Raw genomic sequence first — 24,831 nt, 5'->3', positions numbered from 1 at the left:
GTCATTCCTGGGCAGGCAAATGGGGCAGGGAGTGGGAGGGTGGTATGGCCATGACTTCTGTCTACCCCATAGCAGCCAGGTTCAGGGTTCTGTCTTGCCATAGTCCCGCCCATAGCAACTAGGTCTCTGCTGCCCACCCCCCCCATAACAACCAGGCTTCAGGGTCTTGTCCCCTCCCCATACAAGCAGGCTCCCTGGCATAGTGCCAGGCCTCAGGGCCCTGTGTCCCATTCCCATACTACCAGGTCTCAGGGCTATCCCATCACCCCATAACCACCAGGCCATGGACAGTGACCAGGCCAGGCCTATGCCAATCTGAGTTTCTTTATACACTGTCAATAGAGATATAAAAAAGGACTAAAAAATTCCCCAAGCCCCAGAACTCTGCTCCAGACCCTTTGGCAGGGGGTGGGCAACCCCCATGCCATGGCTGTGGGCTGGACAGCAGCTGGAGGCGGCTGGGGCTGGGGAAAAGCGCCTCCAGGAGGGAATCAGCCCCTCATGGCACAACCACAGGGCAAGTGTCCTAGGAGATCAGGAAGGGAGGGTGTACTGCACCCTACTGCCTGGCTGGCATGGCCCTCACCCCCAGCCGAGCTCATCTCTACTCCTCCCAGCTCCAATTGACCTAGGAGCATGTTGGCACTGGTGGCATGAAGCTGGCATGACAAGGGAAGGGGCTGGGCATTCCATAATACTGCTGGGTCTCTTTAAAAATGACCCTTTTTTTGGTACAAAAAAACAAAAAAAAGGGGGTGGGGTAGGGCTGGAGCTAAAGTGGTAGGGGGCAGGGCCATTGCAGTGGGGCATGGCCAGGGCACTCAGGGGCAAGGCCAGGCCAAGCCCCGCCCCACCCTCAGATCATGGCAATGCTCTCAGGGTTGCAGTTGAGGTGGGTGGAGGTACTGCTGCTGCCAGGGGACTTGCAGCCTCGTGCGTGAGCCCTCTGCAAGGCGGCCACCAGTGTCTCACTGCTCACGGCCCCGAACTCATAGCTCAGTGTGCCATAGAAGATGAGGATAGCCAGGACAAAGGCCCACTCACACAGTGCCGCCACGTGCTGCAGCACCGGGCTCTCGTGGATGAAGAAGGCCCCGCCTGGCACCAAGCTAAGGAAGCTCAGGCCCAGCATTTGCTCCCACCAGGCCCTGGATCCGACCAGACCCCCGACCCCCCTCTGCAGGGAGCATTCAGGATCCCTCCCACCTGCCCTGAGTCCTGGTCCCTGCAGCAGAAGGATACTGAGGACGAGGGTAACTAAGGCAAGGACGGTGAGGGCAGCACGGGCATGGGCGACCCCCAGGTCCAGGGTGGAGGCAGCCATGTGGTAGGTGAGCACACACTGCAGGCACACAAAGAGCAGCCCTGCTGGGAAGGCGATGCCAGCCCCGATGTAGTGCAGCGACTTAGCATGGTCCACCTGGGGGATGGAAGGAAGGGTTTGTGGGGCTAGTACCCCCCCCAGCCTGGCACTTTATCCCACCTGTGCTCAGCCAGTAATGCACCTTTTCCACCCTAGCACTTGGCACCTCCCACCTGTCAGGTGCCCCCTTAGCCTGGAACCCAAGCCTGGCATGTGGTACCTCCCACCTGTATCCAGGCAGGTACCCTTTAGTCTGAGCGCTTAGTACCTTCCACCTGCAGGCAACCGCAGGTAAGTACCCCCTTAGCCTGGAACTTCATACCTCCCACCTGCACCCAGTCAGGTGCCTCCCCTCCAGCCTAGCACTTGGTATGTCCTGCCTTGTAGGTGGCCCCCTCACAACTGCCCCGGCTGCCCCCATGCTGTGTGGTCCCCCTTACCCCCTGGGCACAGCTTGGCGCCCTGCCCCCTGCCTCCAGCCTGTGCAGCAAATGCTGCAGGCCCCCCACTCCAGCCAGCCCTTGGGCCACTTCCCCCCACTCCCCTTGCCCTTTGCCCACCTGGAAGTTGCCCACCATGACAAGGCCAGCAGCATTGGTACAGCCCGTGACAAGGGCCGTGGTGTTGATCCAGGAGCGCTGGCTCTGCTCCAGCAGCTGCCCGTAGCGCAGGACACAGATCACCACCACTGTGGGTGACACGTACTGTCACCTCCCTGCCCCTCCTGGGGGCAGAGAACCCCCTCAACAGCAGGGGGGCAGTTACCCCTTAAGCAGTTGAATGGTTATCAAGTTTACATCATAATATATGAATGTTGTAGTCCTAAAATGTCATATCAAAGAAGAAGCAGGAGGCATCTACGTGACCCCACCTCACCCCTATGGACACAGCCTAGCACAGGTAGGCTCCCTCCCTAGTAGTCAGTGTTCTCCCTTTTTTGATTTAGCACCGTTCGCACTGAAGCCTACTGATGATAGCTCTTGTATCCTCATTACCCCTCAGATTCTTTTGGAGATGAAGACATCCGCTTAGCTTGGGTAAGAGGGTGCAGCTGGGTATGCTGCCACTGTGGAGCCCCTGGTCACCACAGGCAGTGCCAGCCCAGGGAGTTTAGGAGCCCTGGGCAGGGGAGACAAGCACTCACCCATGAAGGCGCCAACGTTGCCAATGAGGCTGAAGAGGCAGCTCTCTGGGGGGTACGTGCCACACTTGCTGTGGGGGAAAGGAGGCCAGTGAGTATGGGCATGGCTTAGTGCTGTGGCACCACAAATCCCCCTCTCCATGTGTCACAGATATGCTTATTAGATCCCTGCTGGGAGCAATTACTCCCCAGCAGGGCCAGATCCTGCCCTGGCTGGTGGCTCCATAGCAGTGATCTCTGACCCCTGGAGTCATGCCCCTGGTGCCCCCCAGCCTCACCTGATCAGGGGGATGTCTTCTAGGGTGCAGCAGGTCTTGGGGGTCCCTGGCTGAGCCGGCTCCACAGGGCACGATTCATTGTAAGACCTGGAAGGGGGGCAGGAGATGGGTCTAAGTGAGGGGGGGCATAGCTGGGGTGCCTCCTGCCCCTTCCTGGGGGGCAGGGAGGTGCTCAGTGTGGCTGGGGGAGAAGGCAATATCAGGCGTGTAGTATGAGTATGACTCACCAGTTCTCAACAGGGCACACGTGGTGATTCATGACAGCCATGGCATACCTGCAGGCACAGCTGAGTCAGGGGGAATGGGGGGGGCACAGTGCCCCCTTGCCACTCTGCAAACTTTCCCCTCCTGTGGGCATCCAGCCTGGTGGTTGGAGCCTGGATGAGGGAGAACCCTTGCCTTGGAGTCCCTGGGATCTTGGTACAGGACTGGCTAGACAGTGTGTGGTTTTGCGGCAGTCTGTCCCGGTCACCTGGGTTCTGTGCGTCTTTATGTCAGTTTGTCCATTAGTCACTTGCCAGAACACCTGGGTCTGTGTGCATGTTTTCAGGTCCATCTGTCCTGCTCCCAGACACCTGTGTTCTACGGGTATTTTTGTGTCTGTCCACACAGCAACTCCTTGCCACGACACTTGGATTCTGTGCCCCCCTCCCCGTTTTTTTTTTAATCTCCCCCTCCCTGGAGGCTTGGGTTCTCCATGCATTTTAGTGTCCATCTGTCCCACTCCTGGATGCCTGGGTTTTGCATGGGTTTTCATGTCTGTCTGTCTACCTGCCCCTTGCCAGGACAGCTGGGTTGTGTGTCTCCTTTTATATGTCTGTCTCCTTTTCCTGGGTGCCTTGGTTGTGAGTATGTGTTTGTGCCCATCAGTCCATCTGTCCCTTGCCAGGCATCTGGGTTCTGTTGTCCTTTCCTGTCAGTCTCCCTTCCTCTCCCCGGATGCCTGGGTTGTGTGTGTCATTTTTGTGTCTCTTCTGTCCTCTTCTAGGACACCTGGGTCTGCGTGTCCTTTTGCATCAGTCTCTCCCTCACTCCCAGACGCCTGGGTTCTAGGGCATCTCCTGGCTGGCTGTCTTTCCCTCCTTCCCCCAAAACACCTCCAGGGGAGGGGGGTGTCCAGCCACCCCTGCTTCGCTGCACCCCCTCCAATCCCTCCCATCCAACCCCAACCCAGAGATGCCTGGTTGTGGGGGGCCCCTGGAGTTCTGCCTCCCATCCCAGAGCCTGTGCCCAGAGATGGGAGCTGGTGGAAGGGGGATCAACACCTAACTGCCCCCTTGCATTAGAGCCCAGGCCCAGGCTCCCTCTAGTGGCCGCAGGTGGTACTGCAGGGTGAGGCAAGGACATGGGGTAGGGAGGTTGCAACCAGATCTGACCACCCCCCCTTGCCCCCTGGGAGTCACTCACACAATCCAGATGCCGGTGATGGAGAAGGCAGAGAGGCTGATGGGAAGGATGATCCAGGCGGTCATGGGAGGGCCGGCAGAGGGGAGCTGGGGGGTGGGGGAGGGGCGCTGGCTACTGCCCCTTGTCTCTGCCCCAAAGCATCTGGAGGCTGCAGGGGTGCGGGGGGGAAACAGACTGCTGGACAGATGTCGGAAGGGGTTGGGGGGATGGACCCCCAAAGAACCAGGCACCTGGGCTCCTGCCCCCCTACCAGGCAGCATACCCAGGTGTCCAGGCTCCCAAGGCCCAGCTATGCTCCAACTACTGGGTCTCACCTCCACCCCTGGGGAAGGGACCCAGGTGTCCGGACTCCCATCACCAGGCAGCGCTGCTCCCAAGGGCCCGGAAGCCTGAGTTCTCGGGGGAGAATGGGGGCTGCAGAGTTAGCTGCCCCCTAACTCGGAGGGACTAGGTTGGTGCCCACCCTGCTGCAGCCACGTGGCTAACGAAGGAGCCCCGAGAACAAACCCGGCTGGGGGGAACTGGAGATGCCAGTAGTGGACAGGCCCCCCAGAGTGCCACCCCACCCAACGAGGGAAAACTGAGGCACGGAGCGGATGATGTCATGGCAGCCCCTCCTCCCCCTAGGGTCATAGCTGGGCGCCAGCCAGGCAGGGGACCCGGGGACCCAGGCGTCCAGGCTCCTAGTCCCTCGTTGCTCTGACCACTAGGCTCCTCCCTACCCCCGGACCCAGGCGTCCGGTCTCCTGCCCCGGGACCCCCAGCCCTTACCCGGCCGCGCCGCGTCCACACAGGCCTTTAAAGGGCCAGGCCGGCCCCGCCCCGCCTCCTCCCGCGCTGGGCATGCCGGGAACTAGAGTCCTGTCGCCCTCCCCCGTGGGACTACAACTCCCGGCGTGCCCAGCGCCGCTACCTCCCCATTAACGTCACTGAACGGGGGCGGTGCTTGCATAATAAGCCAGCCAAGGAGGGGAGGGTGCCGTTACCCCGCCCCCCCCCGGCCGGACACCTGGGATCTTCGCTGGGGGGAGGGGCATGTGTGCGCCCTTCCGTTTCCCCCACCCCTCGTTTGTCCACACACCCGTCCCTCTCATGACATCACTGTGACCTCATTGTGATGTCACACCCACCATCTCCCCTTCTGACCCACCCCCAATCTCCTAGGCCTGGCCCCTCCCAGATACCTGGATCCCCCTGCCAGCACCCCTCCAGCCCCAACTGCTCTGCCTCAGTTTCCTAGGAGAAAACAGCTCTGGACTCCTGTGTTCCCAGCAGTGTTTATTGGCTGGGCAGCCGGACAGGCTCGGGCCCAGCGCCTGCTGCCCACTCAGGGCCTGGCCTGGCGCTTGTGGAGCTCCTCCTGCACCCGCTGGCACAAGGCCTGGCGCAGGGCAGGTTCCAGCGGGCTGTGGGTGCACACCTGCTGCACCACCTCCTCAGGGCTGTCGTCCTGCAGGGAGAGGGTGAGAGGTTGCAGCCCCCATGAGCCCCGGGGCCTGCAGGGCAGAGTGCATCTCATGCTGGGGCCCCTGGGCATGGCAATAGGTGATGCATAGGCAGGTACAGGGGGCACATGCCACCCCCTCACTGCCGACATGGCTGTGGGTGGTCCCCACCCACAACCTCCCCCCTGCTGCTGACACTGTCACTGCCGTCTGCTGGCAGTCCCCACTTGATGCTGATGCTGCTTACAAAAGGTGCTCTCTCAGCCTCAGGAGGCACCAGTCATTCATGGGGGTGGAAGCCACCTCCCCATCCCTGCTGGACCCCAGGGATTGCAGCCAAGTGCCAACCCCCTGGTGGGGCTGGGGATTGTGCAGCCAGATGCCAACCCCCCTGTCCGGGGAGTGTATCCTATTGCCCCCTGCCCTCCCCCCCACAGGAGCTTGAGACCTCTGCTGGACCCCAGGGCACTGCAGACAGGCCCTAAGGCTGCTAGTGCTGTCCCGGAGTGCTGTAGCCCGCCTACCCGGGCACCCTGCCCCGCACCTGGTGGACGATGATGGCTGTGACATCGCCGCTGTCGGCTTCAAACTCGAGGCAGAAGAGCTCGGGGCCCCGAGGGTCAGGCTCGGGGCTGGAGCTGCTCTCGCTGGAGCCCTCGTAGTCCAGGCTGTAGCTGGGGTCTGGCTGGCCTGGGCAGAGGGGAGCCTGTGAGGGCAGAGAGGCAGCCCCCTGCCCCTGCTGCAGCCCCTGACCCGCAGCCCCTGCCCCCAGCCCAGGCGCAGGGCTCACTTCGCCGCCGAGGGTGATACACCTGCTGGTCGGGCTTGCGGGGCCGCGGGGGCGTTGGCGTGTGCCTCTTCTTCACCTTCTCCTTGGCCTGCTTCATCTCCCGGTCGTAGTCATCCCTGCGGGCAGCAGGGCATGAGGCCGGGCGTCTCCCAGCGCCCCCCAGCATGGGGGGGGCAGAAGCCTAGGGCGGGGCAGGGGGTCTCAACCCGGGGGCGCTGGGGCTGGGCTGAGGGCACGGGGGAGGGATAGGTGGGGGACAGGAAAGGGCTGAGGGGTGGGGCTGCGGGTCGGGAGTGCGGGGCACGGGGGACGGCACCTGGCGATCTGGTTGCGGCGGATACTGCGCACGAAGCCGTGGCTCATGTCCAGCCGCCCGCCCGGCCGCCCCCCACCGCCCCGCTCCGGCTCCGGCTCCGGCTCCGGGGCCGCCTCCATCGGGCCGCTGCCCGGCCCCGCCCCCCGTTGCCCTCCCCCCGGGTGGGTTTGGGGACTCGGTCCCCCTCGGGCTGTGCAGGTGGTTGGGGCCGCGCCCCGAGGGGGAAGGGAGGGGCGGGGCGGGGGGCCTGGTGTAGCAGAGACGTCCCGGCCCGAGGGCGGCGAGAAGCTTCCAAGAAAAACAGGAAAAAAGGGGGCGCTGTGTCTTTAAGGAGGAAACTCTGGGGAGAGCGGCGGTCGGCCACCTGGCAGCCCGCAGGGAGCATGCGCATACGTAGAAAGGCTGCTGGGTGGGGTTAGGCTCATCTGACTGGATATCATTAGGATGTGAGTGCGCATGTACAGGAGGGAAACTGAGACTCGCATGGAAACGGGGATCCGTAGTAAATCAGACGCCCACGGGCTCTGCGTGTCGGCGCATGCGCTAAAAGGCGGAAGTAAGCGGTTAGTTTTACGCTGGCTCCACCCTCGTCATGGCTACGGCACATGCGCTGTAAGAGTCCGCGCATGCGCAGAGCAGCAAGGGGGGGCTGTGTTGGGGGTGTGGACATGTCGAGCCGCGGAAAACGGGAGCGGGAGCGGGAGCTGCGCGCGTCCCCAAGGGGCTCGGGCTCGGCGCGGGGCAAGCGCGAGGCCGAAGGGGACACGCGGGGGGGGGCGGCGAGGGAGCGCGAGCGTGGCCGCGCTCGACGGGAACCGGAGCCTGAGCGCGCACGCCTGAAGCGCGAGGCCGAATCCGAGCGGGAGCGCGAGCGCGCGCGGCGGGAGCGCGGCGGGGAGCGGGAGCGAGCCGAGGGGCCGCCCCGCATCAAGCGCGAGCGTGAGGCCGAGGCTGACTCCGACCCGGAGCCCGAAGTCACTGGTGGGCGCGGGGGGCCTGGGTCAGGGAGCGGGGGAGGAGGCCTGGGTTCCGCCACTGACGTGTGTCCCTGTCCCACAGTGCGCTACGGGCGCTTCGACCCCGAGGACCGGCGCAGCCGCCACTGCCCCTACCTGGACACTATCAACAGGTGCGGAACAGGGTGCTTAGGCGCGCACACATCTGCGCATGTGTGGCTGTGCTGGCATGCACATGTGCATAGGCTCGCATGTATCGCACACATGTGCCTGCCTCAGCATAGAGGTGAGCCCACATGTGCCCCATGACCGCCGTGCCCCCATGTGCACGCACTCACCCAGGCTCCAGAGCAGGGGCAACATCTGCCTCCCAGTGGCCCAGGGCTGGGAGCCAGGGTGGGGCGTGGGGACAGGTCCCAGAACCGGCCTCAGGCAGGTCTGCGCTGGGGCCACCTGCAGGCCTTGGCCACCCTGTCTTTTCCCCTTCCACTCCCAGGAGTGTCCTGGACTTTGACTTCGAGAAGCTCTGCTCCATCTCCCTGTCACACATCAACGTCTACGCCTGCCTTGTCTGCGGCAAGTACTTCCAGGGTGAGTGCCCGAATGCAGCTGTGTGGCACCATGCTGGGGGGACTGGGTAGCAGGGGCCTGCGCTGGTTTCCTCTGGTCTTGGCTCTTCCCCTAGGCCTCACATTTCAGGAGCCAGCAAAGCTGGGAAGCGTAATGTTGCTGCTGCTGTACAATGTGCCCAGGGCGCTCCAGCAAAGATTCAGTTTCCTTACTTCATTCACACAACCTAGCTCTGCATGTACAAACATACGTGTGGGTGTATGAATACATAGATGTGGGTGCATATATGCTCATGTGTGTTTGTGAATACAAATATGTGCATGCATATGTGTGCATGTGCACATGCCTATACATACATAAATCAACGTGTGTACATGTGCACATACACATGCATAACTCCTTGTTTGTGTGGGACTGTATATGTACATGTTTGCATATATGTGCATGTCTATACATATAGGTGTATATACACACACATACATGCAAGTGTATGCATCTACATATACACGTGTATGTAGTTGCGTGTGTACACGTATGTAGTTGCGTGTGTACATGTGTGCACTTGTGTACGTGCATATATGTACAAAAATTCATGTGGATACCTGTGTATGCATGTCTATGTTGTATTTGTATATGAATCTTGTAGGGTTAAAGTAAGGCATTGTAATGCTAAAAGTGAGGCTATTTATTTGTCAATATAAATCTTCATTACAAAGTCTTGCTTTTACCCTACAAGATTCATATACAACATCTATATATGTGCATACATGTGTATGTGTTTCTGTTCGTATGCATCTGTGTGTGGATGTGTATATATGCAAATGTGTAGATGTGTGCCCTGTATACCTGACCCACTGCCCCTTTCACATGCAGGCCGTGGCCTGAAGTCCCATGCCTACATCCACAGTGTGCAGTTCAGCCACCACGTCTTCCTGAACCTGCATACGCTCAAGTTCTATTGCCTGCCTGACAACTATGAGATCATTGACTCCTCACTGGAAGACATCACGGTACGTTCGAGGGAGGGACTGAGACATGGGAGGGACTGGGTGGAGCAGGGAGCACAGCATGAAGAAACCTTAGAGACAACTGTGAGTTTGGGTCAGTCACCAAGGCCCCAACAGGTTTTCGGTCGCAAGGCGCAGCCCTAACACATGTGTGATCTAACAGCCAAGGCACGCACAAATGTTTGCCTATGACATAGGGAGGGCCACTTGTATGGTTGGGGGCCTCTGTCGCCAGCCCTATGAGAAGAGGCTGAGGGACCTGAATCTCTTTAGTCTCCGCAAGAGGAGACTGAGGGGGGATCTTGTGACTGCCTACAACCTTATCAAGAGCCAGCGGCAGGGACTCGGGGAAAGTCTGTTCACCAGGGCCCCCCTTGGAGTCGCTAGGAACAATGGCCACAAGCTGTGGGAGGATAGGTTTTGGTTAGATATTAGGAAGAACTACTTCACTGTAAGGGTGGCCAGAGCCTGGAATAGGCTTCCCAGAGAGGTGGTGGTCTCACCTCCCCTGGAAATCTTCAAGAGGAGACTGGATAGGCACCTGGCTGGGGTCCTATGACCACTCCCACCCCCAGTGCTCATTCCTGCCCATGGCGGGGGGTTGGACTCGATGATCTGTCTAGGTCCCTTCTGACTCATTGATTCTATGACATAGCACTACCCCACTCAGACTTCCCTAGGCTGAGCCAGTTCCCATCCTTTCCCAGGTTCCTTTTCTACAGCTGCCCATGCACATGGTGTGTCACCTTCCACCAGTCTCTTGAATATCTGGAGGCATCATGGACTCCGGGTTTTACTGAATGGGTTCCCATCCCAGCCTGATCCTTCTGGGACTGAACTATTCCACCCCTTGTCCAGCCATCCTGCGACAGGAGCCCATTCCTGGCTCAAGTGCCTAATTTTGTTTCTGTCAGGACTTCAGGTATTGGTCAGGGGCACTGATCAGGCCAGTGCTTTAGCAAAGGCTTTGCACAAGCAGCTTATGTAGCAATCAGTGCTCCAGCCAGGCCTAGGGGCTGGAACGGGCTCATCTTGCCCATAGTAAATCTCTGCCTAAGGGCGGATCCCAACTGAGAGTCTGCAGTGTGAAGCAGCCACACACAAGGTGGATGTGGTTTTGGGAGGCATCAATTGGAGCGTTGGGACAAGATGCAGGAGGTGATCATGGCTCTACTCTAGATTGCACGCCATTGCGGCTTCCACTTAAACACGATGTGGAAATGTGAGAGAGGGTCTAGAGCTGGTGACAAATATGGAGGTTTTAGAAAGCAAGTCCTGCAAGGAGAGGATGAAGAAGCTGGGCTTGGGGGGAAAAGACACCTAAGAGGCATGATACTGGTGGCGGGGGAAGTGGTTAAACCTTCTCTAGAGGCACTGGTTGGCTGCAGCCCAGGATGAGGATGGCGGCTGGGCTGTACCAGTGCTTCTGCTGGGACTCAGACCAGGGGGTCCTAGCTAGAGGATCTTGCCTTTTCATTCAAGCTCAGACCAAAGTTGCATTTGGGGGTCTAGAAGTAATTTCTTCCCCAGTCAGATTGGTATGGACTTGGGAGGTGGGGGTGGGGGAAGGGTTACCTTCCTCTCTAGTGGAAGCACGGCCTCCCTCTGGGATTTCTGGAGCATCTATTAACAACTCTTTACAGCAGCAGGATGCTGGCCACCACAGCTCCCCTGCTTTCGCTGTGGAAGGCTCGGAGGTGATGTCTGGTGTTGTGCCAGCATTGTCTCTTTTGGAGAGTTTAGATGATGGATGGGTATGGGATGGTTTGGACAGTGCTGATCCTGCTTCAGGGAGGGAGTTGGACTAGATGTGACCTCTGCAGGTCCCTTCTAGCCACACTTCCTTATGATTCATCAGCTGCTGCCTATAGGTTACCATTGTGGGTTAGATCATTGCTTACCACACAGCCAGGCTAGCCCAGCAAAGGTCTTTTACTGCCCGGGGGTCTCCCATATTGTGTGATGCTGACATCCATAACTCTGAGTCCCCCAAACCCTGCACCTTTCTTCTCTCTGCAGTATGTGCTGAAGCCCACATTCACCAAACAACAGATTGCCAACCTGGACAAGCAGGCCAAGCTGTCGCGGGCATATGACGGTACCACCTATCTGCCAGGCATTGTGGGATTGAATAACATCAAGGCCAATGACTATGCCAATGCTGTGCTCCAGGTAGGTGCCCCTGAAGCTGGGAGCCTGTGGGGTGTGTTGATCCCTTAGAATAGATTTGGCAGGTGGGGGAGGGGAGCTGAGGATTTCCTTCGACGGCTCCTGTTCTCATGAATCCTTCAATGTCAAAGCAAACACGATTAGAATTGACCATCAGAACTGCCAGGGACTGGGTCAGATCCTAAGTCTGTCTTGTCCAGTCTCCTGTTTCACATGGCAGCGGAGAGCAGAGGCAGAGAGGGGGAACTGGGTATTTTGCCCCTGTTCTTCTCTTACGTGTAGCCTCCAGCCTTTAAAGTCTAGGATGTTCTGATTCAGAGGCTATGCCTCACTCCTGTGCTCAACAGCTACTGATTCCCCCTTCTGCCAAGAACATGTCCAATCCCTGTGAACCCGACTGAACTCTGTTTCCCCCGCATCTGGTAGCAATGAGTCCTACCCTTGAATGACATGTTGGGTGAAAAAGAACTGCTTTGTTTTCACGTAGGCTCATGTAGTCTCTAGGCCTGGAACAGAGATGGAGGGCGGGGTGGTCTGAGTTGGAGAGCTTCCTTGAGTTAGCCTCAGGGTGCCTGGCCACTTGGCTGTTCACTCTGCATCCCACCCACCCCCGTGCCCAGGCTCTGTCCAATGTTCCACCCCTCCGTAACTACTTCCTGGAAGAAGACAACTACAAGAGCATTCAGCGCCCACCAGGAGACATCATGTTCCTGTTGGTTCAGCGATTCGGGGAGCTAATGCGGAAACTATGGAACCCCCGTAACTTCAAGGCCCATGTGTCCCCCCATGAGATGCTGCAAGCTGTGGTGCTTTGCAGCAAGAAGAATTTTCAGATCACCAAGCAAGGTTAGGGGGAACTGGGCTAGATGAGGTTGGGCAGGGGTAGGTGGGGCATGGCTGTGGCTAGAAGAGGGCAGGTTGTGTGGGAGAGAAGTCAGTGTTACCCTAGACCCTTGGATTGGGAAATCAGTGGGTTGTTGAGAGGGGGAATACTTCAGGGTCCTGCTGTGCTTCCAAATTAAAGCTGGATGCAAACCAGCTGTAAAATTGGTACACATTTTCAAGCACTAATTGCTTGGCTCTTTTTATAGCTAGATGGCCATTTTAATGGCATGGTAATTACTTTGCATATATGACTGGCCTAAATTTATTGCGTGGTTCACCAGCAAATCGTGCAATATATGTAGCAGGGGCTTGAGAGACTACAAGGGTTTTTTTTTTTAAATTCATGTTAGTTTACTTAGCAGACAGTAAATGCTTTTACACCAAGAAATGCACTAGTTACTTTGTAAGTGAAATTTGCACTTAGTTTTGTAGATTAGGTAATTGAGGGTTTTGCTGGGACATTTTGGCCCCTACCACGTTACATATATTATGCAACTCACTGGTGAAGCATACAATAAATTTAGACTGGCCACACATGCAGAGTAAAACCAGCCACATGTGCAAAGGAAGTATTACCAATTAACTGGTTAATCGCATGATATATTTAGATTGGCCATACATGCAAAGTAATTATCACACCAGAAAAGTGGCTGTCTAGCTACAAAAAGCCACATAGCTATAAAGTCAGTGCTTGAAAAAGTGTAAGAACTTGATAGCTGGTTTCTATCCAGCTTTCATTTGAACATGAGGCAGGTTTATCTGCTGCGCTAGCTGGGGCTGGAGGTTTGTGCCACTCACCAGGGCTGGGTTTAGCCAGGGATGGTGTGAAAGGCAATGCAACAAGCTCTCGGGTGGCCCATGGCTCAGCAGTTCAAGCAGGGGACACCCCAGTCTGGGCCGTGGCAAAGCCCAGAGCTCCCAGCTCTGACGGGGCTAAGTCAGCAGTGCCTTGGGACCCCATGGCTTGGGGCTGTGTTGTGCCAGAGGCTATACAAACTCCCACTGGCTTAGAAAAGGGAATTCCTCACCCCTCTCTTCCTTTTCCATTCCCAGGTGATGGTGTGGATTTCCTCTCCTGGTTCCTCAACGCTCTTCATGCTGCTCTAGGCGGGACGAAGAGGAAGAAAAAGAGTGAGTCGGTGTAGCAGGCTCAGAGGTGTCTCTCCCAGTGCCTGGCAGACCCTCTGGGGTCTCTGTATCTTTTAGTCCTCCTACATAGGCAGACTTGTTTTTCCCCAGACCACCAGGTACCTCACCTGTACATCTGGCTCAGAGCTCCTTGCCCTGGGGCAGCCACAGCCACCCCACTCCCCAAATCCAGAGGCTGGGCTTATATACCCCCAAGCCCTGTCCCAGCTTTCTGCCCCACCTCCCTCAGTACCCAGGTGGTTTTATCCACAGCCTTGCATTCTTCAGCCTATGGCTTAATATAAACAGGTGCCACTTTGTCCTCAGTCTTTCTGCCATCAGTGCTGCCTGAGCCGTCACCCCAGCCTTCTAGTAATGGGTAGGGTAAAGGGTTCCTTGTTACAGGGGGAGAAACTGGGAGATCCGAGCCAGTGGCTGGATGATGGAGGTGCTGGGGTGACATGTCTGCTGCTTTGGGGTTCCCCTGACAGCTTCCACCACACTTGGGAACATGGGATTGGGTGAAACCGTCTAAGTTGTTTCCTTCCTCAACTACTGGCTGCATTGCTTTGGGTTATCTGGCAACACAGTTACCTAGATACCCCTGCTCTAGATAATTCTGTACCATCCTTGCTTCAAGCCACTTACTGTTATTTACGCCAGGGCTACTTAATCCCTGGCTGAATCTGACCCATGGGTCTGCCTGTGGGCACAGAAATTTGGGAGTGGCAGTAATAAACTCCACCATTGCTCTGCCCCCACAGTAACTGTTTTCCAAGCCCCACACAGCAGGGTTGGCCCTGGCCGGACTGGTTCCATTCAGCTGGGTTCTTACACAGGCCCGTGGACCCAAATCCAGTCTGTGGGATGAATAGGTTGGGCACCATTTATCTATGCTACCCCCTCCATATTCTCCTGCCTGCCCTCGCTCTGAGCTTCTTGGTGCCCACTCATGGGTCCCCCACTCGGTGTCTCCACAGCCATCGTGACTGACGTTTTCCAGGGCTCCATGCGCATCTTCACCAAGAAGCTGCCACACCCTGACCTGGTGAGTGCCCAGCCCATCGCAGTCACAGGATGCTCCACATTCTTTCCCTCAAGCTTCCATGGATGTGCCTGTTAACGCTATGGCTCGACTCAACCCCTTAGCCCTTGACCAGCCCCAGACTGGCACCTAGTTAAGCATGCTGGGAACCTGTGCTTTCCTTACTGGTGGTTGGCATTTGCGGTTGCTAGCAGCACTGAGAGCTTCCGGCCGAGATCAAGGCCCCGCTGTCCTGGGCTCCATGCAGACCCAGCCCCTAAGGCTGGTCCTGTCCATGATAGAGGCAAGTGATTTAAAGCAGCATCTTCTTGCTTCATAGTGGAAATTATAGTTTCTAGTACCAGCTTTGTGCCCCTGATGCATTCTCTAAGGGGCCAAGCCCAGTCTCACCGCTAATCTGGGCTGGGGGTCTATGCTTGTGTGGGGCACCTCTGACTTAAGGATTCTTTGGGCTACAAAAATACCATATTTCCTCACATACAGCACACCGCAGAATATAATACACATCTTGCTTTTGAGTGGAAGAATATAGATTCATAGAAAATGAAAGTTGGAAGGGACCTCAGGAGGTCATCTAGTCCACCCCCCTGCTCAAAGCAGGGCCAGCCCCAGCTAGATCAGCCCAGCCAGGGTGTCGTCAAGCTTGGCCTTAATCTCCAAGGATGGAGATTCTACCACCTCTCTAGGTAACCTGTTCCAGTACTTTACTATCCTCCTAGTGAGAGAATTTCTCTTGATATCTAACCTCAACTTCCCTTGCTACAGCTTGAGCCCATTGCTCCTTATTACTTGCCATCACTGAGAAGAGTCTAGTTCTACCCTTCAGATAACTGAAGGTTGCTGTTTCATCCCTCCTCTTTTCTTCTTTTCTCCAGACTAAATAAGCCCAGTTCCCTCAACCTCTCCTCATAAGTCATGTCCCCCTCACCATTTTTGTTGCCCTCTCCTGGACTCTTACCAATGTGGACACATAGTTTCTATAGTGGGGGCCCAAAACTGGACTCCAGGTATGGCATGGATGAGGCTATATAGAGGAGAATAATTGCTTCCTCTTGATTTGCTGGCAGTGTTTCTACTAATACAGCCCAATATGCTGTTAGCCTTCTTGACAACATGGGCACACCGTTGGCTCATATCCAGCTTATTGCCCACTGTGACCCCCAGGTCTTTTCTGGCAGAGCTGGTGCTTAGCTAGTCAATCCCCAGCCTGTACAACCCCAGCATGGGTTTATATTGTCCTAAGTGCAGGGCTTTGCACTTATCCTTGTTGAACTTTGTAAGAATTCTTTCAGCCCAATCTAGTGTTTTAAGGTCTCTCTGAATCCTACCTCTACCCTCTAGCATATCCACTCCTCCCCTCAGCTTGGTGACATCCACAGGTTTCCTGAGGATGCACTCCATTCCATCTTCAGCTTGTTGGGGCCCAAGAAGATGGTTCTTTGTAGTGATCGAGTAGCAGCTACCTGTTGGCTTCTCACTAGATTTTAAACTGACACCCTGCTCTGAGCATTTCTCCCATGTCACTAAGGCATTTATAAGCCCATGAGACCAAAGACAGAGTGGAGGCCCTGGTCTGCCTTCAGGCTGCCTGATTTTGGGCAGAGGAGGTGGAGGAGGGATGTGCGGGATGACATGTAACAAGGGTGTGCGTTGTATGTGTGAAGATACATTAGCTCCCACCTCATGCCTCTTTCGTAAGTGCTGAGGGCCCAGCACTACAGTGGATTGGGCTAGGGGAGCCTTTGAGGGGCGGATTAGCCTCCATATGCCCCTCTCTCCAGCCTGCTTCTAGAGCAGTGAGGCAGTGGAATTAGATGCCCAGGGGATTTGTGGACTCCATCACTGGGTGGGTTCAACAAGAGATTGGGCAACTACTGTTCAGAGATGATCCCGGTGTCGTGATACCTGAGCTCTGCTGTGGGGATTTCCCAGGCTTTGCTGGCTACTGCACAGGGCCAGTAGGGAATTAACCCCTGTTCCCCTCCACTTGCTGCTAAGCATGTCTTGTTTTTCTAAGCCTTGCTCTGAGACATCACTGTAGCCCGGGCTGGGGACAGTGCCTGGGCTGTACCAATGCTCCCGCTGGGGACTGACTCTGGAAGCTCCTGGCTAAAGAGTCTTGCCCTTCCTTCCGTTCAGGCTCAGACCAATGCCACACTAAGGGTCAGGAAGGAATTTTCCCCCTGGTCAGATTGATACAGACTGCCTCTAGCAGAATCCTGGGATCTCTTGGATGTCTTGAGTGTCTGTTGACATTTTACTGCAACAGGATATTGGCTGCTGTGGTCCCCCTGCTTTTCCTGTGGCAGGTTTGGGTGTGAGGTCTTGTATTGTGTCAGCGTTGACAGTAGCTTTATTAAGAGGTTGGGTAATAGATGTGTCTGGGATGGTTTGGACAAGGCTAATTCTGGCTCAGGCAGGGGTTGGGCTAGATGTGTCCACTGCAGATCCTTCCAGCCCCATTTCTCTGTGCTTTCCCCTTGAAAATCCGTGGAATTTAGCAGCCTTAGTCCTGGCTTTAGTGTATCTTGTCAGGGGTGGGGAAGCTGCTGTAGGCAGGACTGAATTTCACCTCCCCGACCTACTTTTCCCCAGCCAGCAGAGGAGAAGGAGCAGCTGTTGTTGAATACTGAGTACCAGGAGACCATGGTGGAGTCGACCTTCATGTACCTGACACTGGACCTGCCCACAGCCCCACTCTACAAGGACGAGAAGGAGCAGCTCATTATCCCCCAAGTGCCCCTCTTCAACATCCTGGCCAAGTTCAATGGCATCACGGAAAAGGTACGGCCAGCACTACCACCTTCCAGCCACTGGGGGCGCCCTTCCTGGCTTGTTCCACTGCTTAGCCAGGAGCTCCAGGCAAGAGGGGGAGGGGATCATCAGGCATCTTAAAGCTGTTCAGCGGTGTGGGGGTAGGGAGGTGGATTGGTTAAAGCAAGGGATGGCTAACCTGTGGCATAGGTACCCTGCTCCTGGCAGGGATCAGAGTAATGGATGAGGCAGGGAATACAGGACAGGGAGTAGAGAGAAGAGAAACAGATGGGGCAGGGAGCCCAGGGCAGGGAAGGTTGTTAATAGAGGGTCCCAGGGAGCTGTTGCCAGGCTCAGCTGCTACCCCAGCAAGATAGCAGGTCTTTGGCCTCTACTCTCGGCCCCATCACTGAGGTTCCTACATCCCTGCTTGTGCGTGTTCCAGGAGTACAAGACATACAAGGAGAACTTCTTGAAGCGGTTCCAGCTGACCCGACTGCCACCCTACCTCATCTTCTGCATCAAGCGCTTCACCAAGAACAACTTCTTTGTGGAGAAGAACCCCACCATCGTCAACTTCCCCATCACGTGGGTTCCTGCTAGGGTGGGGGGGCAGAGGTGAAGGGCTGGATGGCACTAAGCCTTGAGGCACACCCTCAGGGCTGGGGTCTCCCATGGCCCCCCCCCCCACCTTCTGTACCCCCTGCCTGGGTCTAGGGTATCCTGTGCACCCCCCACCACTGCATGGGTGTGGAATTGCTTGTACCCTCCTGCCTGGGGTCTCCTATGCCCCCCTGTTCAGTACCTGGGTCCCAAGGGCTGGATGTGCTTGCAGTGATGCCCCCCAGATAATATTCCAGGGCAGCAGAGATTCCACAAGCCTCTTTCCACCATCTGCCAGCCCTGTCTGCTACAGGAGGGTGGTGTTGTGGGGCAGGGTATCCAACAGCACCCTTCCCCGGGTTCACAGCTGTATGACTGTTTGAGCTTGCCTTAGTTTGTGCGTTAAGCAGGTCCCGTTCTTCCTCAGTTGCTGGGAGCTTCACCCTGGGACCAGGCCGGTTCCATGGCAATGCCCTGGGCAGGCATGGGATGGTAGGGGGGTGGTATGGATCCACTGATGCTCCCCTGCCTCCCCGCCCCCACCAGGAACGTGGACCTCCGCGAGTACCTTTCAGAGGAAGTCCAGGCCACACACACGCACACCACATACGACCTCATTGCCAACATTGTCCATGATGGAAAGCCCACCGAGGGATCGTACCGCATCCATGTGCTGCATCACGTGAGTGACTGTTAGGTCCTCTGTGCCCCCAATTGCCCAGGTCTCGGGTCTTCCGTGCCCCCCTCCCTGCCTAGACCTGGGGTCTTCTGTCCTGCCCCAACCCCCACTGCCCAGATCTGGGATCTCCCATCCCCGCAACTGCCTGGGCCTGGGAAGCTCCAATGCCCACCCTCTGCACAGGCCTGAGGGTGCTTCCTTGTCCAGTCTGAGGTCACCTGTGCCCCCCTCACTGGCCAGGTCTGGTGTCTCCTGTGCAGCCCCCGACCTGGATCTCAGATCTGCCATGCCCACCCCACCCCCTCATCCCTCGGTGTCACCTTGGCAGGGCACAGGCAAGTGGTATGAGCTGCAGGACCTCCAGGTGACTGACATCCTGCCCCAGATGATCACACTCTCTGAAGCCTACATCCAGGTGAGTGGGGCAGGTAGTGCTGCTGTTCTTGGCCCCTTGTGAAAGGCTTTGGGACTATGGCTGTGAATTGGGCCTGGACATGGGGCAATGAGTGTGTTGTGGTGGTCCCCCCCACGCCCAGATTGCCACACTCCAGGTTGCAGGCAGGGAATCCGCTTTCAGGCCAGCTGGGACAGGATGGCAGCCCTCCCCCATCCCCATCTTGGGCAGTGGGAGGCTAACTGGGGAAACTGAGGCATGGAAGCAGAACCTCACTGCCTGGCTTTTTCTACCCTCCCCCAGATCTGGAAGAGGCGAGAGGATGAGGAGACCATCCAGCAGGGTGCGTGAGCAACGTACAGCACTGGCATGGACTGCTGATATCTCCAGCTGGGTACCTGGGGGGGGCACCTCCCTTCCCCCCTGCTGCACTCCTTATTGCCAGCCAGACACTGGCCCCCTCAGCAGGTGCCAGGCTCTGCCCAGGGACTTTTCTGCCTGCACCAAGAACTTTAAAGGGTTTTTATTTTTTATTGTGTCTCCGGTCTCCTTCCTGCCCCTGTGGTGCCCCCCACAGCTGGCCTCGGCTGGGAGACATCCACAGGGCTGCCAACCCCCTCCCAATGCCAGACTGGTCATACTGGGCACGCAGTGCTCTCAGGAGTATCAGTAACTCCCCTCCCTCTCCTGGCCCAGCTGGGGTGGGGGGGTAGTTAAAGCTTTGGATCATTCCCCCCCTCCCCCCCCCCTCCCCGGCAACAAACCCCTTACCCCTGTTCTTTCGTACCAGGGGCAGCTGGCTGGGGTCTTGGATGAGGGGAGAAGGGAGCCTGAGTCCCAGCAGGGGCTTTAGGTCCCCCTGCCCCCAGGTGAAATGCAACACTTCTAAGTCACCTGGCAAAGCAGTGGGGTTTATTGTAACAGCTGTTTCCAGAGGAGGAGCACAGGCCTGGGCCCAGCTGTGCTGGGGGGGAGCTTGGATTCCTGGGGGGCGCAAAAGTCGGGCTGCAGGGGCATCTTGTTGCTGGGGGGGGTACTGCTACCCCCACACGTGGTCCTGGCAGTGCTTCAAAGCCTGGAAGAGAATTGTGGGGGTCACTGTGTGCCCTGGGCTACTTGGAGGCCCCCAACTGGGATGGGGGGTGACAGAGTCACTACCACCCACATGGTTCAGGGCAGGCCCTGAGGGTCAGGCAGGGAACCGTGTACCCTGAGGGGCCCAATCAGTGCCCTCCAGGGCAGTACTCACGCCACACTCCTTAGCTGCCTCCACGCTGGAGCACCAGTAGATGGGGCCCAGGCTGCAACGCTTGAGGTCTGAGGCAGTCTTGGCCTCACATGCCCCCAGATCCTGCAGGCACAGGTTCCTGTTAGTCTGTCCAGGCCTGTGCAGTGCCTGCCCCCACCGCCACCCTCCAGTGCTGGGGCAGGGCTTCTAGCCTTCCGCTAGGGCCAGTGCCAACCTGCAGGGCGGGATCTAACCAAACCCCTTGGGCACCTCCCTTACCTGGCAGGCAGCAAGGGCATCCTGGTGCCTCCCCCACAGCAGGGGCAGGCGGGGCTGATGCTGGTAGATGAAGTCCATACACTGGCGGGCAGGGAGGGCATGAAGGAGGGGGAGGTCAGTGCCTGGGCACCCCCAGACCTCCCCCCCTCCCCCCACCTAGGGCTTTGGGTGCCCAGCACTCACCTGCTCCCACCCTAGGTGGGCACTGGCGCAAGCTCTCAGCAGTGCTGCCTCGGCCCCCAGTCCAGAGCTGTTGCTCCCTGTACCTGCCAGTGCTAGGCAGGCCCTGCAGTGCCCTGCCTGCCCCCCAGCTTCTGCTTCTGTGTGGTATGCAGAGGATTAGTGCCCCCCCCACCATGCCCAGACCCCTACTTCCCAGGGCAGGCAGTGATGTACACCCCCAAATGTGGCCAGGCCTGATCCTAGACACCCTTGGACTCAGGGGGGCCCAATCCTGTGCAGTCCCCCACACTCCTCACCCTCCCATTTGTGGCTCCTACCCACAGCCTGAGCTCACCGGGGCCATAGCCATCCTTGGCTGCACACATGAGCAGCATCCCACAGAGCAGGCGAGGCCCAAGCTGGCCCAGTGCTGCCTCCAGCGCAATCACTGTGTACTTCTCAGCCAGGCACTGGCAGGTCCCAGCTACTGCACCTGGCAGCAGGTGGCACAGCCCAGACAGGGCCTTGGCAATACCTTCCTGGAGCGGCAAGAGGGGACAGTCAGGAGCTCCCCCAGCCCCGCCAGCTGCCTCTACCCATTTCTGTGGGGAGTGTTGACTCTGGATCCTAATGACGACAGTGCCCAGCCTTGTTCCCACTGAGTGGCAGAGCTTGGACACCGGCAACAGCCCAAGCCAGCTTGTGACAGCCGCCAACCCCTGAATACTGCCTCCCCCACTCTCACAGGCAGTACCTTGGGAATGGTGGATTCGAGCCGGCCCACGAAGGAGCGACACATCCAGCAGAGTGGCAGGGGGATAGGCAGGGCCTGGGTGGGAGGGAGGTGTCAGGGCTGGGTTGGGGCAGTGGCTGAAGAATTGCCCCAGCTGGAGCCCAAAGACCCCAGTTGTGGCAGTAAGTAGCAGCGCTTCCAGCCCCCAAACAGCTCCCGGTGCTGGCTGGATCCATGGTGGGAAGTGTCTGGAACCCCTGACTTCTGAATCCTGGGACCTAATGACCATTACATTAACTCTGGTGCCCAGCGATGGCTATGTTGGCCCACTGCCCCTTCAGCTTCTTGTTCACTCTGAATCATAATGATGGAGTTGACTCTGGATGCATTGACTGAACCCAGTGGTTTCTGACCTTTAAATGCTAACTCCAAAGCCCAGTGATGGCTGTATTAACTCTTTCACCTTTTATCACTCCAGCGATGTTTCTCTCCCAGCTCCCCCCCTGAGGTGTCTGACCTCTCTCCCAGCCCCTGGCCCCGCACCCACCTCCTCACCGCAGGCACCCAGAGCCCAGTCATACCTGGGGGTCAGCATAGGCAGCATAGAGACCTCGCAGCAGCTGGTGCAGCAGTGGGTCTCGGCTCCAGGCAGGGCCTTGGGGGCACAGCCCCATCTGGGTGCAGACAGCTCCAGGCTTCTGGGGGGCAGAGTGGGGTCACAGGGCCCCAGCCCAGATGCCTGGGTTCTCTCCCAGGCCTAGGAGGGGTTAGGGGCTGGGGGATTACTGCAGGGGTGCTGGGAGCCTGGATGTCTGGGTTGTCTAGCTTTAAGAGAATTGGGATCTGGGGGTTAGAGCGGGGGTTCTCTTGGAGGGGGGTGCTGGGGTCCTGGACTCCTGGATTCTTGCAGGGTGGCCTGGGGGACCGAGAGCAGAGGGCTGGGGGTGAGATGCTGCTTCTCTGGGGGTGTAGTCTTGGGAAGTTAGAAGAGGGAGGGGCTGCGGGACTGGGCCCCTGGAAGTCTGGCTTCCTTGAGGGGGAGCAGGGACACCCGGATGCCTTCCTCCAACCCCACCAGACCCCCTAGAGAATCCAAGCAAGCTGTGAGCTCAGATGCCTGGGTGCCCAAGCCACCTCCCTGAGGGGTGTGGGGGTCCCCCTGGGCCCCTGCCTGGGTTCCACTCCCCATGCCTCAGTTTCTCCAGCTCCAAGAGGCTGCTCCACCCTCCCACCCAGTTCTGGATGGTGGAGTTGGGGGGGGGGGAGGGTAGAGAAGGGGGGCTGCACTCTGCACTTACAACCTGACCCTCCAGGCAGGTGAGGAGGAGGGCAAAGGCCTTGTCTACCAGCTCCTGGCACATGGGTACTATTGCAGGCATCGGCAGCGCCTGGCACTCCTGGCTCAGTGCCTGCTGCAGTGAGGGGGGGGGGGGTCAGGGCTGTGTGGTATAGGGACCCCCCCCCCCGCAGCCCCTCCAGCCCTGCCCTCTGTACCTTCACAGGTGATTCCTGCAGCAGGTGGGTCAGGAGGGTGATGACCTGCTCACAGTCACTGCACGTGTCCTCCTGGGGGGAGGAGGGGCAGCCAGGATTGAGGCCATTCCAGCACCCCTCACTCCCGACCTACAGCCCACCCTAGCAGTACCCCTCACTCCCAACCTGTAGTCCCCGTCCCCTAGGCACCTACAGTGGGCATGCGGTCCCTGCCCAGCCGGGCACACAGCTCCAGGGCTCCACAGCGCTGGGCCATAGCCAGGCTCTGACACCAAGTCGCGGGGCCCCCGGTGCAGTCCTCAGTGGGTAGTGCAGGCAGGGCTGGCGGGGAAACATCCATCAGCACCCTAGGCAGGGCAGTGGGGGGTGGGGGAAGGCAGAAAACCCAGGTACCTGGGCTCCTAGCCCCCCGCCTGCAAGCTGGAGGTGTCCAAGGCCCAATCCTTCACCCTAAGGGAGCCCAGCTTGGGGTGGGGGGGAACTGCCCCAGCTGCATGGAACAGCCCCCACCTGAAGCTCCCGAGAGCAAAGCAAGCAGCAGCAGCTGGAGCAGGTCCATGGTGGAGCAGACTGCTACTGCCCCAGAGGGCTTCCCTATATACCCCAAGGCAGGGAGGGCCTAGGCTCAGCCCACAGCGCAGGGGGGGAGGGAGGGCACAGCCCCTCCCTATGCCCCTCACTTCTGACCCACAGCTCCCTGCCGCCCCAACCCTGCTGCTGACCCTCACTCCTGGCCCCCAGCCCCTAGCCTTGCCAGAGCCCCTCACTCCCACCCCACAACCCCCTGCTGCCCTAACATTGACCCCCAGTTTTTACACCCTGCCAAGACTCCAGGGTCCCCAACCACCCCAGCCCAGTCAGTACTGGTCCCAGCAGCACCCTCCTCCCCCAATAACCTCCTTCCCTCTACCAATGCCAGCCCTAAAACTGAGGCTGGTCTCAGTATTGATCAGGGCCATGATTATGGGGAGGGAGTTGGGTTTGTGGGGGTCAATTTGGTAGTACTGGGAGACTGGATACTTGGGTTTTCTCCCAGCTCCCCCCCCACCCCAGGCTGGGGCAGGAACCTCGTGCCCTGGGCCTTGCCCAACTGAGCAAACAGCCCCTGAATGGAGCCATTCATGCCCCAGGTGGGGAGGGGAGGGGGCTATTTGTAGAGGGGGGGTTGATTGCACTGACTTATCTGGCAGGACTCCCCCCCCCATCAGCTCCTACCTGCTCAGGGGAGGGGTGGGGACCAGCCCCCCTGATTCCCATAGTGTGATGCCCTGGCCCTGTGTACTGGTGGGGGGTTCCAGCCTCCCTCATGCCCTTACCCCATTGATGTCTTGGATTCTGGGAGTGGGTCTGGGCTGGGGGGCAGGGGGCTATAGGTTGGGAGTCAGGGACACTGGCAGGGGTGGGCAGGGCCTGCAGGTCAGGAGTGAGGAGCACCAGCAGGGCTGCAGAGGGTGGTCAGCCAACACCCCAAGAGGTCAGTGTCCCCTTCCCAAAGGTGGCAGAGAACCCAGGGGTCCCAGGTCCCAAATTTAATCCCAGCCCCCACTCCCCTTCAAACACTAGGAGGGAACCCAGGCCTCCTGCTTACCCCGCCTCAGGACCTCAGGTGTGCCAGGCCCAGAAGGGCTCTCAGGGCCCCCCTGCCCACACCCACGCCAAGGGCTCTCCAGTCAAGTGGGCACTGCAAGGGCTCAGGAATGTGCCTGTGCTTCCCCCCCCCCCCCCCCGGTGGCTGTGGGTTGGGAGTGAGGGGCACCAGCAGGGATGGGGGCGCAGGGGCTGAAGGTAGGGAATGAGAGGCTCCAGCAGAGCTGGGGGGGGCCGGGGCTGAAGGTAGGGAGTGAGGGGCACTGGTTGGTCTGGGAGGGAACAGACTTGAGAGGCACCCTCGGGGCTGGTGGCAGAAGGGTGGGGCAGGTGGGGGGGCTGTGGGTCCAGAGTGAGGGGCTGCAACCAGATTGGGGGCTGTCGGTTGGGAGTGAGGGGCACTGGTGGGACTGGGGGG

General features: G+C 58.3%; 4 protein-coding genes across 10 annotated transcripts; 1 reads left to right on the top strand and 3 right to left on the bottom strand.

The window, feature by feature from the left end:
* Positions 1-308: 308 nt before the first annotated feature.
* TMEM150A (transmembrane protein 150A) lies at positions 309-5,074 on the bottom strand. Of its 3 annotated transcripts, none has more exons than XM_090050820.1 (9): positions 4,961-5,031; positions 4,504-4,578; positions 4,190-4,337; positions 3,010-3,057; positions 2,783-2,869; positions 2,508-2,575; positions 1,924-2,051; positions 1,243-1,420; positions 309-1,098 (listed from the first exon to the last, which is right to left on the bottom strand). In XM_090050820.1, exons 3-9 carry the CDS (start codon positions 4,252-4,254, stop codon positions 857-859), a joined length of 816 nt encoding a protein of 271 aa, XP_089906946.1. In that variant the 5' UTR covers positions 4,255-4,337; positions 4,504-4,578; positions 4,961-5,031; the 3' UTR covers positions 309-856. The 3 variants fall into 3 exon arrangements, with proteins under 3 accessions (XP_089906946.1, XP_089906947.1, XP_089906948.1); XM_090050821.1 differs by having other exon boundaries at positions 4,504-4,585; positions 4,961-5,001; XM_090050822.1 differs by lacking the exon at positions 4,504-4,578 and having other exon boundaries at positions 4,961-5,074.
* A 380-nt stretch (positions 5,075-5,454) lies between these two features.
* On the bottom strand, positions 5,455-7,050 carry C6H2orf68 (chromosome 6 C2orf68 homolog). Its single transcript, XM_090050826.1, has 4 exons — positions 6,741-7,050; positions 6,425-6,540; positions 6,179-6,324; positions 5,455-5,639 (listed from the first exon to the last, which is right to left on the bottom strand). Exons 1-4 carry the CDS (start codon positions 6,857-6,859, stop codon positions 5,517-5,519), a joined length of 504 nt encoding a protein of 167 aa, XP_089906952.1. The 5' UTR covers positions 6,860-7,050; the 3' UTR covers positions 5,455-5,516.
* A 280-nt stretch (positions 7,051-7,330) lies between these two features.
* USP39 (ubiquitin specific peptidase 39) lies at positions 7,331-19,463 on the top strand. Of its 3 annotated transcripts, none has more exons than XM_090050792.1 (13): positions 7,331-7,352; positions 7,800-7,869; positions 8,193-8,287; positions 9,140-9,276; positions 11,293-11,445; positions 12,063-12,288; positions 13,381-13,458; positions 14,436-14,503; positions 17,096-17,284; positions 17,700-17,842; positions 18,404-18,539; positions 18,865-18,951; positions 19,234-19,463. In XM_090050792.1, the coding sequence occupies exons 1-13, from the start codon at positions 7,346-7,348 to the stop codon at positions 19,279-19,281; spliced, it is 1,437 nt and encodes a 478-aa protein (XP_089906918.1). In that variant the 5' UTR covers positions 7,331-7,345; the 3' UTR covers positions 19,282-19,463. The 3 variants fall into 3 exon arrangements, with proteins under 3 accessions (XP_089906918.1, XP_089906916.1, XP_089906917.1); XM_090050790.1 differs by lacking the exon at positions 7,331-7,352 and adding an exon at positions 7,382-7,721; XM_090050791.1 differs by lacking the exon at positions 7,331-7,352 and adding an exon at positions 7,382-7,721 and having other exon boundaries at positions 18,797-18,951.
* A 357-nt stretch (positions 19,464-19,820) lies between these two features.
* Positions 19,821-23,389, bottom strand: SFTPB (surfactant protein B). Of its 3 annotated transcripts, none has more exons than XM_090052772.1 (11): positions 23,337-23,389; positions 23,020-23,147; positions 22,827-22,898; positions 22,631-22,744; positions 21,914-22,030; positions 21,354-21,428; positions 20,955-21,138; positions 20,621-20,757; positions 20,438-20,518; positions 20,180-20,281; positions 19,821-20,005 (listed from the first exon to the last, which is right to left on the bottom strand). In XM_090052772.1, exons 1-11 carry the CDS (start codon positions 23,383-23,385, stop codon positions 19,970-19,972), a joined length of 1,095 nt encoding a protein of 364 aa, XP_089908898.1. In that variant the 5' UTR covers positions 23,386-23,389; the 3' UTR covers positions 19,821-19,969. The 3 variants fall into 3 exon arrangements, with proteins under 3 accessions (XP_089908898.1, XP_089908899.1, XP_089908900.1); XM_090052773.1 differs by having other exon boundaries at positions 22,631-22,741; XM_090052774.1 differs by lacking the exon at positions 22,631-22,744.
* Positions 23,390-24,831: the final 1,442 nt, after the last annotated feature.

The sequence above is a fragment of the Crocodylus siamensis genome, chromosome 6, assembly GCF_052110815.1.
Source record: "Crocodylus siamensis isolate JL-2025a chromosome 6, ASM5211081v1, whole genome shotgun sequence".
Taxonomy (NCBI): Eukaryota; Metazoa; Chordata; order Crocodylia; family Crocodylidae; genus Crocodylus; species Crocodylus siamensis.
This window is presented reverse-complemented; position numbering and strand designations above follow the sequence as displayed.